At 40.6% G+C, this 15,918-nt stretch overlaps 1 protein-coding gene across 3 annotated transcripts in view; it reads right to left on the bottom strand.

Annotated features, from left to right (window-relative positions):
- Positions 1 to 4,790: 4,790 nt before the first annotated feature.
- Positions 4,791 to 15,918, bottom strand: part of ORC3 (origin recognition complex subunit 3) — an 83,024-nt gene continuing 71,896 nt past the window's right edge. Inside the window, exons 15-20 of one of the 3 annotated variants that reach the window (XM_060236897.1) lie at positions 13,600 to 13,676; positions 10,403 to 10,500; positions 9,081 to 9,222; positions 6,334 to 6,450; positions 5,744 to 5,814; positions 4,791 to 4,996 (exon numbers count right to left, since the gene is read on the bottom strand). In XM_060236897.1, coding sequence (XP_060092880.1) covers positions 4,891 to 4,996; positions 5,744 to 5,814; positions 6,334 to 6,450; positions 9,081 to 9,222; positions 10,403 to 10,500; positions 13,600 to 13,676 — 611 coding nt within the window. In that variant the 3' untranslated portion in view covers positions 4,791 to 4,890. The remainder of the gene's footprint in view (positions 4,997 to 5,743; positions 5,815 to 6,333; positions 6,451 to 9,080; positions 9,223 to 10,402; positions 10,501 to 13,599; positions 13,677 to 15,918) is intronic. The other 2 variants (XM_060236906.1, XM_060236915.1) reach the window with 2 other exon arrangements.

Below are 15,918 nucleotides of genomic sequence, written 5' to 3'. Positions count from 1 at the left end.
AACATTGGTTAAATTCCCATCTCTTGCCTGTGGAAGCCCCTTCAGTTCTTTTCCTGGCTCTACAGGGAGAGCAGTTTAGATCAGGCCTTGCGTTTATTATCTCTTATACTCTCAGTTTTTTTCACTCAGCTCTATTCAAACTTGCATATTTTCCTCATAGCTACCTTTGTATATTTCCTTTAATTCCTTCAGTTTTCTTCCTTATATTCTAACTCATTTTGGTGAAGACTAACAAATATAGACTCTCCAGCAGCAGCAGTCATTTGAAGGTCGTCTTTAAATTTCTTTCAGCCTCAGTCTGCTATATCTTCCCTCATTCATAACTACCTTTATATACTTTAAATCTCTTCCATGTTCTTTGTTACATTCTAACTCATTTGGAGAACAAGATATATAGAGAGGCTGTCTCCTGCTGCAGCAGCCATTTTATGAGTTCTTAAACTCTAAATTCCTTAATGATTAATGAGCCATTCAGTCATATATGCCTTCCCTCATTAAGTACTTTTATATACTTACTTTAATTCCTTTCACTGTTCTTCCTTACATAATAACTCCTTTGGGAAAACAAGTTATAGAGAGAGAGAGGTCATCTTTTACTATGGCAGCCATTTTAAGAGTTCATTTACTGAGCCAACATACTCTTTCAGCTTGCCTTGGCATCCCCAACAAAATTGCCTATGGGCATTTAAGTGGAGCCGCATGACCCATAGTGAGCATTCCTTGGCATCCCCAACATGATTGCCTAAATCTGATGGTGACGGAAAGCAAGCAAAAAATGCTGCTTGCAACTTCTGGCTCCAGAGCCCATAGCTACAACAGGCTAAGAACAAGCTATGGACCCAGATGACATGCTAGGTTTTCAGTGTCATGGTGATGTATGTGAATCTGGGCTGTTTCTTATTTCCCAGCTTAATTTCTCTTAAGACTGGAGGGCTGCAGAGCAGCTCGCCCTCCTCCATAACTCATGTAAACAATGTAGTGCCCAGAGGGACCATGTAAGCAATTACTCAGTATGCCAAGTAGTGGCAGCAGCTGTATGTAATATCAACAGTGGGTGTGCAGGTCATCTCATATTAATGTGCCTGGTTTGACCCCCAAAGGTTTCCCCTGAATTCTATTCGTCTTCGGACTTAACCATGTGGGAGGAGGCTACCAACTTAATTCACAGCGGAGATGAATAGATACATCCCTCTCCCAACTTTTTCCCCTTCTCTCTTCCTCTGATGAATTCTGAAAAGTCCCTTCCAGTGGAAGACCCAGCTGTTAGTTAGGAAGGGATCTTGCAGTACACAGGGAGATTACTGTCCCCTCTACTCCCACCAGTAGTCCAGAGGACCCAACCCCACATTAAAATAAGCTAAAGACCCTGCTCTCAAAGAAAATGATGGGCTATTGGGGTATCTTCGGACTTAACCATGTGGGAGGAGGCTACCAACTTAATTCACAGCGGAGATGAATAGATACATCCCTCTCCCAACTTTTTCCCCTTCTCTCTTCCTCTGATGAATTCTGAAAAGTCCCTTCCAGTGGAAGACCCAGCTGTTAGTTAGGAAGGGATCTTGCAGTACACAGGGAGATTACTGTCCCCTCTACTCCCACCAGTAGTCCAGAGGACCCAACCCCACATTAAAATAAGCTAAAGACCCTGCTCTCAAAGAAAATGATGGGCTATTGGGGTATCTTCAATAAAGTTTTTAGAGAGACCTGATGAGAAAAGAGGATTCTTGGGAATTACTCCTGTGTTCTCAGTGTGTCTTAGTGAGGTTCAATAACAGGTTTTGCTGTAGTTCTCCACACAACTCAGAAGAGTTCATTCCTCAGCTGACAGTTCCTGCAGACAGTTGGCAGCAGATGCTCCATGATCATGTTGGTTTTCCCTTTTCTCTCCTTCCCTCATGCGCAAGGGCCAAAAGGCATTTGTAGAACTCATTAATCATCATCGCTTAAAACCCATCTCCTCCTTAGAAGGGGGCAAGGAAACTTCCATTTTTCTCACCAAGCATTTATAATTGGGTGAGTACCCCACTTCATTAGATCTTGATCAGTCCTTTTCCAACAACTTGTAGATTAAGTTCTGTGCCCAAGCCACACACTCGAGCAACTAGGCCCTGTCTACAGGACTATGGATTCCTCGTCAATCTTCAGTTAGGTTCCTCGGACCCTACTCTGAAAGCTATCTGTCATGATTGGCACAACATGCGAGTTAGGGGACAGTGCTAGAGGACACACCAGTATTCTTGGTTCAGGAATGAGACAAACCTCAATATCAACCTGAGCTCTGGTTGGGTACCTGACCTTCCTCAAATCATAGATATTTGGTCGACATGTTCTACTCAGAATGGTTGTGTATCTGCCAAACTTACCACAGTGATTAGGAGGATCTAGATCCTTATCCCTCCACTAGGAGACTATCGCAACCCTACTGTTAAGGAAGAGAGGAGCTCGTTCAGGAATATCCAAGCAGGCTGACTCAGGAGACAGGTACTCCAAGGGAGGGAATAGCTCCTGAGAAGTCTGACTCAGATGATCATGTCCCATTTTGGTTTTCCTTTAGTAGTTCTATTTGTATGGCAAGACAAAGTGAATTGATGTTCCACCAGATGTTTCTTCATCTGAAGCAATCGATGCTTTAACATTCCAGTGACCAAGAATACCTTAAGTTTGCCTTTTCCCCAACTCTTCCCCACCCCAAATCAGGAAGATTAGGAACAGAAGGCAGTACTCTTTTTACATCTAGAGATTTCATTGGAAGTAACAGATCCCCTACTAGATCTGGAAAACAGTTATCCAGCAGAATTTCCACTACTTCCTGGTCTTGACACTTTAGCCCAGGGGTGCTGAACTCATTTGTTAGGTCAGATCTGAAATAAATAAGACCTTGTTGGGCCGGGCCATGTGTGTCATAAAATGTAATACCAGATAGCAGAAACACCCAATTTTTTAAAAAACTTAAAACATGCTTAACATTAGCACCATGTTGAGAATTAGATATATAGTTAGCATACTTTTTTGTATTAGTAGACTGAATGAAATCAAGTTAATAGTAAGCAGCGAGGATGATGTATGATCAGATAGAAGACAACTGTTCTTTATTCAGAGTTACTGGTTTTGCATATGCAAAGTATACATAGGCATGGGCAAGGGGTTGCTAGAACCAAGAGGTCTGTTCTACTAGGAAGAGTCTTTTCACTGGTAGAGTGTGCCTCTCTCTGCTCCTTGCAGTGGAGGATGGCTCAACTTGGCAGTCAGTGCAATAGAATCCTTGGATTCAATCCACAGCTATTAAATCTTAGCTACCATTGTTTTCATGTTCAGCATAGTCTGGAAATTACTTCAGTAAAACGGTATGACAGCTTTAAGAAATGCTTGCTTCATTATTTATATTTAAGTAAAAGCTGGAATTACTTTGACAGTCTGTTATTTTGTGGCAGTTGGACAGACTTTGAAAACCAGAAAGCTTCAATCAACTGCTGATCCATGAAATTCTCATTGGGATGTTTCATTATCTATAAATACAGCAGCTAGTATTACCAATTGTTAAATGACATATAGTGTTTGAAGTCTGAGATGGCTATATAGTACTCAGAAAAATTTTGATAGGTTCTATACCGCTATCTTTGAGATCTATCACATACATTAAACCACCTCAAAATACTGCTTTCTCTGAAGTTCAAAACAATATAATGCTTGACTTGCAAGAAGTCATCTTAATGGGATGGGGCTGATGGAAAAGGCAGGATGGGTGAGCGTGTTCCCTCTCACTGCTGCAATTCTGCCACTTCTCTACTTGGGTTCAGGGACTGATGGAGAAGGGAGAAAGCAGGGAAGATCCTTGAGAAGGGGGTTGTTCAGTGCAACCCATTACTATAAATCTTTGCCAATGTAAAACTGCTATAAATTTAAATTAATTGGGTTGCTTAGATTAGGTAAATTCCATGCTTAATATAGACAGCCATTTAAAATCAGCTATACTGCAAAGCATATGGTTACTTTTGTGCTTGCACTGTTAATTACTAGGTTTTGTGTTGGCACATGCTTATTATTTACTAGCCAAATGGTAAGATTAATAGAGTAAGAAGGGAATATTAGAGTGCAAAAGTAACATTTACACAAACTATTCAATTATGTGTGGCAAAGGTTTAATACAAATAGATAAAGGCTGGATGTTCCAAGAAAAAGATGTGTAGTCCCTCTGTTGCTAATACACCAGTATCCATCTTCCTTGATATGTTTAAATCAGTATAGTCAGAGTATACAAGCCATCAAACAGCACAAGCCAATTCCTTGCCTTCAGGACTTTTTAAAGTGCTGGGTTGAATCCAGTGCAGCACTAATACAGATCTTGCCTGGATCCCTCATATCTAGGAGTGGGCACAGTCCAAGAAAAAAATAGACTGCAAAGGTCTAGGTCCATGGGGTTTGTGGACCCCCAGTCTATGAAATTCCACATTTCACAGACCAGGCTGTGGTCTATGACACTGTGCAGCTTACAAAGCTATTTGGTGACTTCACCCAATTCCAGTTCCCTTCCAGGTGAAACAGAAGTGGATAAACTCACCACTTGGCCTTCACTTGCAGCTTTATAAGCTATGTGGCATCACAGACCAACAAAACAAGTTTTTGTATCTAATTTAGTATTGCAGTCTAAAATAGGACAGCTGGATCAAGAACTTTGTGTGGATTTAGGAGGAAGTAACACTGGCTGTGAATGTCAAAGATTAGGTAGCAACCAAATTATTTCCCTGAAAACAGCCACATTGGTATCTTGATATAAAAAAACAAAACTCAGATAATGTGCACATTCTTTTACTGTCAACAATTAGTGTGTCTACCACAGATGTCACATCATCAAAAGCCTTGTGTTGAGATTTCCACTCTGTAGAGCAGGTATCAGCAGCTTCCCCATGTCAGTCTTGCCACATGATCAGTTTTCTGCTTGGTAGGTTTTATGAATCCTAAGAACTCTAATTCTGAGACTGCTCTAATGAAACGAGCACTGGGGAGTACTAGTCAAGGAAAGCATATTTTTCTCTACAGAAGGGGAAAAAAAACATTGACTTGAACATGCAGTACTTTTCCCTTCTGTAAGAGAATGGGTTATGATAACTCAACTGAAGTGCTGCTGTTGTAATAAGGGCAACATACTGTAATGTGTATACAATCAATCTGCAACATGTGATGTGACTAGTACTCCAAACGGGGTGAAGAATTCCTGATTGCTGATAGTACAGCTCCCTTAAAAAAACACATCTAAATCATCTTTATTCAGTACAAGTGATGAAATAATAAAATTGAAGCTTCCCAAATACTGTTATCCCCACAAATACTGGTGAAAGTTTTTTTGTTTTTTTAAAATAACACTTATCTTGCTCTCTGGAACTCATGGACCACCAATCAGCTATTTCAAATATAGGGCTTTTTGAAAGAAAGCACAAACTTTCTTGGAACTAAGAACTGTATGCATACAGGATGTACCTCCTGCCATACAGGGATCTTCCAATTCAAAATACAGATAACAATTTGTCAGTTGGATCTGGTTACTGACTAATAATGAGAAGATGAGAAGGAAGGAAGAAAAAGAAATATGAAAACAGTGGGTTATTCCCATTTATGATCAGCCCAGTTTATTCCTTCAGAAGATTCTCTAAATTGGATACTATTTGATTAGTCAGGCACCAAGGATATTATTGTTAGTTTGTAGCTGGTTGAGGTTTTTTGTTTAAATCAATCAGAAAAAGGATACTGGATAATTTCTTCCATCTGATCCTTCTCAGTGGAGTTCTCATCAGCAGCTCTTACAACTGTTGAAAAAGCCTGAGAAAATACTACAGTTAACCTCATAACAGGAGCAGACTCTAGTAATATTTATACAAAACCCCACTTGCTTGAACATATACTATGGACTGGTATGAAGGTATGAACCGTGCACTAGCAGGAGGCAGGCTCATTCAGTTCCCTTCCTGTAGCTCCCCTGCCAATGTATGTTCAGGGGGCTGCTAGAGGAAGGAGGCACAGGGATGTTGTGCCAGCAGAACATCCATAGGATTCACTCTGTTGTGACAAGTTTTATGGTTAGTGGTCACACAAGTCAAAATTATGTGCCTTTAAGAAATAAATCTTATTGATAGCCAACTAGGCTAATTCAAGAAGAGTAACAGCACTATTTAAAAAATTACCAGTACTAGCTTAAAAAGCTGATATGGATTTTGATTCGTGAACCCAGTAGAACAAGAAAAAAGACTGCTAAATTCAAACAGGTATGCAGAACTTTAAAAATAAGCAGATAAACATTCAGCAAAGCAGTGAGGAGTCCATACATTCATGTTTACATACCTCTAACCAGTCGACAAGATTAATTAATCTGCCACACTCCAAATGAAGCTTGTATGCTATACAGATATCAGGAGCTATGTTAGAAATGCATCCTGTATCACTTTCCAAGGCTTCATTCTAGTAAATAAATTCACAATGAGAAAACAGTTGAGTTTACATTTCATTTCATAATGATGACATTACAGCTCATGCAGGTTAATATTTCAGGCCAGCCAAACTAGTGAATTCTTGGAAATACAGAAGACCCAGGCAGCTTAATCTGCTTCAGTTCCAGGAGCATTTTCCAAAAGAACATACTAAATACAAGTTTTCCTTAATTCAGGTCTGAAGTTCACTCGGTTGCCAGGACTAGAAATACTTCCTTCTAGATGAATACAGGCTGAAAAGTACACCATGGAAAGGCACCCAATATTTGGGAAGAATGAGTCCCATCTGCCCAGCAATGCAGTCTCTGCCCTGGACCAAATCCCATTTTTTGCCTACATGGACTAGGACAGCAGATGCACTGGAAATATATTTTACAGAGATTTATAAACAGAGGAAAAGAAATCCAGCTAGCAACCATGTTGGTCTGAAGCAGTAGGCAAAAAGACTTATCTCAGGTGATGAGGCAGCAGCTCACTCCAAGTTGATACTGTGGGAAAACTCTTCCTTACCAGCAGGTATACAACAAGGCAGCATGTAATATAAACTCGGAAGTGTATTTGAAAGGATTGTGCTGCCTCAAGTCAGCACTATTTTATGACAATTTTAAAAGAGATAAAATACATAGAAGTGGACAGGGCTTTGTTTGTAGAACAAGCCCAGCAGGAACTCATTTGCATTTTAGGCCACACCCCTGACACCATACCAGTTGGAACTGCATTCCTGCTCAAAAAAAGCCCTGGAAATGGGCACAAAATTAGGAATGCAAAAACAATGCCAGTTGGGTGCAGTTACTTTATCAGACACATCCATTTGCTTAGCCTATCTATGTGAAAATAAAACTACTTTTGTCCAGACAGCATCCTGCACGTTCAGCAATAACTCCTGACATTGCTCTAGATGGCTTATTAGGAATGGATTAGATTCTTGCTTATGTATCCAATACAGTGTCCTGCATCTCACCTACACCTCAAGTTAGTATCTCTGAATGTAAACATGGAATGTGACACCAAGTGACTATTTCCTGTGAACACCCCATTAAGGGGAATGCTGTCCCAAGATGACTGATGCCAAGGAGTATTTTACATGTTGCCCATCTGATGGAGTTTCAACTATACATACGGGAAATGCTAGGAATGAGGCAAATCACAGCATTACTTGAGGACCTAGTATCTGTAGGCTGCCTTAACTGGTAGCTGGATTACATCTCCAAGAAAACCAACATCTTCCCCTAACATTAATCATAGGATAGTTCTTTGTTGCCTGTATATATGTAGTTATAGTTAGATAACTTATCAAGAGCAGTTTTATCTTAGTTGTATAATTCCTGAAAAGAACAGACTGTACCGAACTTTTGCTATGAAAAATTACTTCTTTCGTTCAAATACAAACAAGGAACCACTGAGAGACCACTACTCTTAGACACCCAACGTGTCTGCCCAAAATCATAAGAAATTTATAAGCTTATGTAAGAACTAGGAGTAGCTTTTTTTATCAAATATACTGAAAACTGAATTAAGTTTGTTTTTCTCATCTTTCTTGTGCCTGTATAAAATCAGATAAACGTGTAGGAAGATTAAACAAACAGACACATATTTTACATTCTTTTCCCAACCTGGCCTTTGTTGATTTATATATTGCTGTTTGATTCAGTGCAATAAATATAATTAGATTGGCTGTGATAGTAAAACAGAATATCACCCTTCTGCTGAAATTTCTGTGGCTGTCTGCCAGCACACAGATAAACTGTGACAACACATGAACCTTGCCTTATGCTAAATCAGACCACTGGTCCATCAAGGTCAGCATTATCAACTGGCAGTAGCTCTCCAGGATCTTGGCTGGAGGTCTTGAACACATGAAGCTGCCTTATATTGAACTGGTCCATCAGAGTCAGTATTGTCTACTTAAACTTGCAGCAGCTTTCCAGGATCTCAGGTGGAGGTCTTTCACATCACCCACTGCATGGTCCTTTTAACTGGAAATGCTGGGGATTGAACCTGAGACCTTCTGCATGCAAAGCAGACACTCTTCAAATGAGCCACAGTCCCTCCCTAACTGATGAGTCTTATCAGTTACTCCATAATCCTTGTTTAAACGGGAGATGCCAGAAATTGAACCTTGACCTATATGCAAAGCAGGTGTTCCAGCACTGAGCCAGAAGGGATGGATTGTGAAGCACTTTATACAGCTATAGTGTTTCTTCATATCTCAAAAGATTGCCAATGGCACCTCTAAGAGACTGTAGGGAAAAATCACAGTCCTTCTAAAATAAAAGCTATGGTACTGAATGATCCAGTCTCTAAGATCAATCATGTTTTAACGATTTTTTAAAAAATCTTGTGACAGATTCTCAAGATCCAAACCTAACACAGCTCCACATTGTTTACATTATTATGAAACACATACACTTCACGTCTTATAACTGGCTTTCACTGAGAATCAAAATTCCACACTTAGCAAACATTTTGAGCACTGAGATGCTGAGGAGCTAAAAGAAGAAAGTCAATGAAGGGCAGCTTGAACAAATGTGGAAAACTCACTGACATGGGATGAAAGAAGGCATATTCCCGCCCCCCACCCCCCAACTCTCCATTTCTCACCTTCAGGTAAAAATATGGATTGTTGAGAGCAGTGTGAATGGCAACACGTGGGGCAGCATTTAAATGCTCACGGAGGGTACCAGCCATGCTGAAGTACATCACCTCATACAAAGTCTGCATCTCTGGAGGTGCAAGATAACTTCTGAAAAAGTAACATAGATAAGCATAGAAAGGGACTGATGTTAACTCTCACTACAATCACAAACCTCACCAAATGGCAGTTTGTACATTATACACTGAGCATTAATTATTACACAGCGCCATGACCTGAATGCCTAAATAGAATGGGCTCTATCCAATGTTTGTCTTCCATTAGTGGGGGGACACTTTGGCCAATGGAGGAGGATTTTTGCTGAATAAATATTTGGTACAAGGAATTTTCTATACACCACTGGGTATCTCACTTTATAACAACTGAGAAGCAACAAGATGACTGATGGTACATTCCATTTATATGTTGCCTCTTCAGATGTATTTATTTAGTGTATTTAGAACAAATATCCCTATGTTTGTAAAAATGTGGCATAAATCCTCCACACTTGGTCAGAATGTTACTTACCTGATTACATGGTTTACCCCTCTTGTCCTATTTAACTTCTGCCATCTTCCCTGCCTCATTTCCTTCAGTTTTACATTTTCATAACTTTCCTTCTCTAACTGCTTCGTAACATTTAGATTTTATAAACCCAACCCAAACTGGGGGAAAAACAGTACCCTGGTTTCTAGAATGAGCCACATTTAGAACCTACTTCACTACACAGCTTCCAGGGATACCACAGATGCACGCCACAAAGCAGCTTCCCCTCCCAACCAACAGCTGTCAGAATGTGCTACTTCCTTTTACTACCTTTGAAGTACTTATGCCATCCTACCCAGCGGCTATTTCTCTGCTATAATTCTCACTTGTGCTCTAAATTCAGATTAAGAAAGCCAAAGTTACCCTTGGTAAGATTCCCCTCTAACTCTTTGGCAAGATAACAGATTTTCTGCAAAAGTGGCTCTCACGGGTGCAACCTTGCACCCAGTTCTATAATTTTCAGTATAGCTGAATAACATTCTGTCTGTGCCAGAGGGCTATCTGTGTTAGCTGCAGTAAAGAATCCTGTAGCACCTGGAAAATTAACAGGTACATTGTGAAAGAAGTTTTCATGGACTAGAGTTGGTCAGATGCATAAACCATTACATTCAGTTGGCTGTTATGTTACATGCACAAACATTCATACAAAGGAACAAACAGAAGAACCAAGGGTTGGGTGGTGTGGCATTTAAACTGATGCATTACTTTGCATTGTACTTGCTTTTTGACACTGTATAATGTTTACCTCACAAGGCTGTCTATAAAGTCAACAACTTCAAAACGGAGCATTTCAAACTTTGTTAGTTTCTTGAGTCTCCTGGACTCCTTCATCTCCAATAAAGTCTAAAGGAAGGAAACAAGCATTTCCAAGTTATTTTTTCTAAGAAATCTGCTGGCAGTGTTATAATAAGGTTATTCGAGTTCTCCTTGTCTCAACACGAAAAGAATCACAGCTGAAAGGTACCCCAAGGGTCATCAACCTCCTGCACAATGGAGAAAATTCACAGTTACCTTCCCCACTTCCTCTATGCCTGGAGGAAGGCAAAAGAACTCCTCCAGGTTCCTTGGGCCAATCTGTACTGGAGTAAATTCTTTCCTGACCACACAGTGGTGATTAGCATTAACCTGGGCATATAAGAAAGGGCCACATGAGCTGAACACTGGCTCATCCCTTCCTGCTCTTCTCACAGTCTGCCTAGATTCCATAGATAATAGAATTAGCACTGCTGTCAGATGGTCATCTAGTTCTCCTTAAAAACCACCAAAGGAGAGCCCATCACCTCCTGAGGAAGCCTGTTCCACCGAGGAACCACTCTAACCATCTTGAAGTTCTTCCTAACATTTAGCCAAAAACTCTTTGGTATTAATTTCAATCCAGTGCTTAAGGTCCTACCTTCTAGAGCAAAAGAAAACAACTCTACTCCATCCTCTATATGACAACCCTTCAAATACTTGAAAATGGTTATCACATCACTTTTCAACCATCTCCTCTCTAGGCTAAATATCCCTAGGTCCTTCAACCTTTCCCCACAGGATTTGGTTTCCAGACCTCTTGCCATCTTTGTCACCCTCCTCTGGACATGTTTGAACTTGTAACATCTTTCTTAAACTGTGGTGCCCAAAACTAAACTCAGTACTCCAAGTAAAGTCTAATCAGAGCAGAGTAAAATGATACTATCACTTTGTGAGATCTGGAACCAACTGACTATCCCTGGGCCGAAGGAGGCAAAACTACAGAACACCCGTATACGAGCCTTCTCTATTGCAGCACCACACCTATGGAACCAGCTCCCGGAAGAAGTGCAGGCCCTGTGGAGCCTCGAACAGTTCCACAGGGCCTGCAAGACCATCCTTTTTAGGATGGCCTTTGCCTGACTAAACGCTTGATGGATTCGCCTTAAATGAGATCCGCCATCATATCTACTGATGGAATAGCACCAGAAATATTTAATGTTTAATTTTAAACTGGAATGTTTTTAAGGTTAAATGCTGTTTTTAATACCTATTGTATAATTTATTGTATTGATATGTTGTTAGCCGCCCTGAGCCTGCCTTAGTGGGGAGAGCGGGAAATAAATAAAACATTATTATTATTATTATATTTCTGTTGATGCAGCCCAAAATCACATTTGCCATTTTAGCTACCACATCACATCACTTCAGTGTATGATCCACAAAGACCCAAAGATTCTATTTGCATATATTACAGCAAAGACAAGTCTCCCCATCCTATAATTATGCATTTACTTTTTCCTATTTAAATACAGAACTTTATCTCAGTTGAAATTCATTTTGTTAGTTTTAGCCCAGTTTCCCAGCCTCTCAAGATCATCTTGAGAATCTTGATTCTGCCTTCTACCTATTTACTACCCCTCTCAATTAAGTATCAGTTGAAAATTTAATGAGCATCCCCTCCATTTCCTTCATCCAAGTCATTTATAAAGATGCCGAACAACACAGGGTTCAGGATGGAGCCCTGAGGTGCCCCACTTGTCTCTTCAGGAGTATGATGAACCATTAGCAAGCACTCCTTGGGTGCAAGCTGTCAACTAGTTACAAATTCACCTAAGCAGCATTAGAATCCAAACCACATTTTACTATAATGTCATCAAGAATATAATGTGAAACCTTATCAAAAGCCTTATTGAAATCAAGATAAACTTTCTCCACAGTATTTCCCTAACTCAACAAAACAGTAACTCTCTCAATGAAAATGAAAGAACTTTTCCAACAGTTTTCACAGGTAACTAATTAAAGGAGAATTAGCTTCAATGACCAAAAAGTATTCTACTCTTCCACTGGCAAGGCTGCTCTTTCCAATTATCATAGTGACTGCAGCAAAGGAAAGGAATCACACTTCATGACCACTGGACATAAGAATTCCAGATGACCCTTTTCCTAATTCCTATAATACATCAGTTTCTCATACAATTCTAGTTCATGATTGACTAATATCCAATCAGAATGACAAGCGAAGTATTTTTTTACAACTTTGATTTGGTGTACAGTGCAACCCTGATTCACAACGGGATTGGCTGAGGCAAAGAAACGCCTCCTCTAGCAAATATCCTTTGGAACTGGGCTAGCTGTCCATTTTTGCTATCACTGCTGTATCTTTGTAGCCAGACTTTATTCATATGGGATTTAATCACAGAGGGATGGATCCAGACTAAGCTTTTCACTAATGTAGAAAGGTCCACCTATCCCCCCCCCTTCCACTCAAGACCCTTGGATTTGCCCTTAATAGGGTTGCTGAGGATTTGCCCTTTAGAGTTCCCCAGCTCTGCAGGAGCAGCATTTCAGGAAGCTCAGTGAGCTGCAGGAAGGGTCCATTCCACTACAAAAATGCCTTGTTTGAATGGAAAATTTAGTCCTCCACCACCAGTGGTGACAACTTCCCTGCCCCCTCTACACATATAGTTGCTAACTGCTAGTGAATGAGTCAGCACCGAAGGGGCAGCTGTTACCACACAGAGGAAGTACGCAGGTGGCTGTGTCCGTTTCTCATTCACCTGTCCCTTCTCTCTACATGGCGGCTGCTCCTAGCAGTTATTGCTGCTTGTTCACTGGATGATCCATTGGCACCACTGGCAGCTGGGAGGGGATGGGGGGCTCTTGAACCAGCCCTATGAGGCGGATCAATTTGAAAGGCAGTGACTAGCCCAAGGTTCACCTGGCAAGCATATGTAATGTACGGGGTGAGTGGGCAACCAACTATTGTCTCTTACTCATGAAACTTCAGACAACTTGCCAAGGAATGAGAACTCCAAAGAGAGGCTCTCTGCACAGGGCCATGTTGGGCCTTCAAGAGATAAATCATGGTAAGCTCATGGTAAGATATATCTCCTCAGCTGGTTTTGGTTCCCACAGTGATCTTTCATGTTTGATCATCTGACTAGTAACTTTTTCACCATGTAGTGACGGATTTTAAACTGGCCTTACCTTTTGGAGATGATAGAGGTCTGTCTTCTTCTGAATTTCTTTTAGTGAAGATACAGTCTTATCTTGATCATCTGCCGCTGCCACAACAAAAATAAAGGTCAGATTCAATTACAAAAATTCTGGGAGTACTGTAAGCAGCTGCTGCTCATTCACAGTGTAGTTGGCAGGCAACATACATCACTGCACCCAAACAACATTGGTATAGTTCCAAACTTTCCACTTCACAGAGTTGGGGGGGGGGGCAGGGCACCACCATTACCACCTTACTGCTACAGCTCCATGTACTAAACTCCATACTGTTCCCAAAGGTCCCCCAAAACTCAGGAGTGGTTTTTTCCGATGGTGTGTAGGGAGCTGCAACAAGGTTGGAAAGCAAACTGCATATACAGACCTCTGTCCAACTGGATGGAAGCTATTTTGGTTTTGGAAATTTGTATGTCCCTTTTTCAGATGGAACAAGCTGAGGGGCTTACTTTCAAAAAAGAGACGTCAAAGATGTAGTACAGGATTCCCCAACATGGTGCTTGTGTGCGCCACGGTATCCACCAGTAGTTTCGTTGGCACTCGCAGAGCTTTTCAAAAAGTGGGTGGGGACATTGTAAGGCAGGCCTTACTATCACCATCTTTCAAATTAAAGTGTTTTCTGCTGGAGGATCAAGAGGACTAGTAAAGACCTGGGCTTTCCTTCGTCAGTGTATTGCTCCATTCCCTCTTCAGTCTTTTCTCCTTCCTAGTAGGTATGAGGCATTCCTTTCAGCTCTGCCTCCAGAGGTAGCCATTGTGAGTTTGGCTCTGCCTCCTGTGGCAGCCACTTTAGGGTGGCCCTTTAGATGAATAAGCTTATTTTCTACTGCTTCAAGCACTGAATATTTACTGAATTTTAAAAATATACCTCCTAGCTACAGCTTAATGATCTATCTTCCGGCTATCATTCTGTGTGATAAGAATAATATGGTTCAGATTCCTCACATATTTGTAATTTTGTTCTCAAGTATCTGAGCCCTTGGCTATGAAGTTTTAGAAACATTCAAACTTTCTAATATATGCAAATTACATGAAATATTAATTAAGCTTTCTACAAATTCTGTGTTTATGACCAATCTGGAGTAAACTTATCTGACTTTTCCCCTAGTCAACTTTTCTTCTCTTTAAAAGCTGACTAGGTGAATAGGGGCCTTGGGCCAGGGGGTAGGGGAATGCGGTCAACAGGGAATTTTCTATTCCTTGTCCACTGCAAGTGCCCCTTTCCTCATATCAGCATAGCACAGCAAATGCATTTGGTGCTTAATGCTTTACAGAATTCCTTGAGATATCCTGGGAGGCATCTCATGCAATCAGAACAACATTCACTTTCCATTTCAGCATTCCTGCTACAAGTCTCCTACATTGTTTATGCTTTTGTAAGCACAGTACCTTGAGCTGACCAGCATCAGCAAGAAATTTATTAGAAGCAATAGCTTAGCCAGAGGCCATTTTGTTACATGAATACAAATTAAAATGCAGCACACTAAATATATTTTACAGCTCAATGAAAGCCACAAGTAATGATTTTAAAGGTGACACATTTGAAGAAATAATTTCTAATATCATTAAGCAGTATTGATATATATACAAGATGCACATAAATTAACACAACCTTGCTGGGCCCCATTTCAAGCAAAATAGTTAAGCCTTGCATATTGTGCATTTGGTTGTACATGGGAATCAGCATCAACAGCCTATCTTATTGCATATATCCATGTTTTCCACCTGCAGAAGCAGCGATAATATCTAAAAAAACTTCCCACTGGTGTTTAATAGGCATCATATAGCTGACTTTCATCAGTGTAGTGGATAATAGTCTTTCACTATCTTAGCACTGCTAGTTTGCTAAATGTCAATGCTGATCTGAAATGCAGCACCTACAACAAAGATACATGGGAGTCAGCATCAGCACCCACACAATTTGTGCTTGTTCAGTCCTAGATGCATCATTATGACAAGGAATGAAATCTTAGAATCACAGAGTTGGAAGGGGCCATACAAGCTATCTAGTCCAACCCCCTGTTTAATGCTGGATCAGCCCAGAGCAAATGTTTGTCCAGTTGCTGCTTAAAGACTGCCAGTGAGGGGGGGTGACCACCTCTCTTGGTAGCAGATCCCACTTGAACAATTCCTACTGTAAAAAAGGTTTTCCTAATATCCAGCTAGTACCTTCTTCTTAAACACTGTTTAACTTAAACCCATTATTGCAAGTCCTATCCTCTGCTGCCAACAGGAACAGCTTCCTGCCCTCCTCTAAGTGTCAGCCTTTCAAATACTTAAAGAGAGCAAACATGT

Source organism: Heteronotia binoei, chromosome 1 (assembly GCF_032191835.1).
Source record: "Heteronotia binoei isolate CCM8104 ecotype False Entrance Well chromosome 1, APGP_CSIRO_Hbin_v1, whole genome shotgun sequence".
Taxonomy (NCBI): domain Eukaryota; kingdom Metazoa; phylum Chordata; class Lepidosauria; order Squamata; family Gekkonidae; genus Heteronotia; species Heteronotia binoei.
Note: the sequence above shows the minus strand (reverse complement) of the source record. Positions and strands in the feature narration are given on the sequence as shown.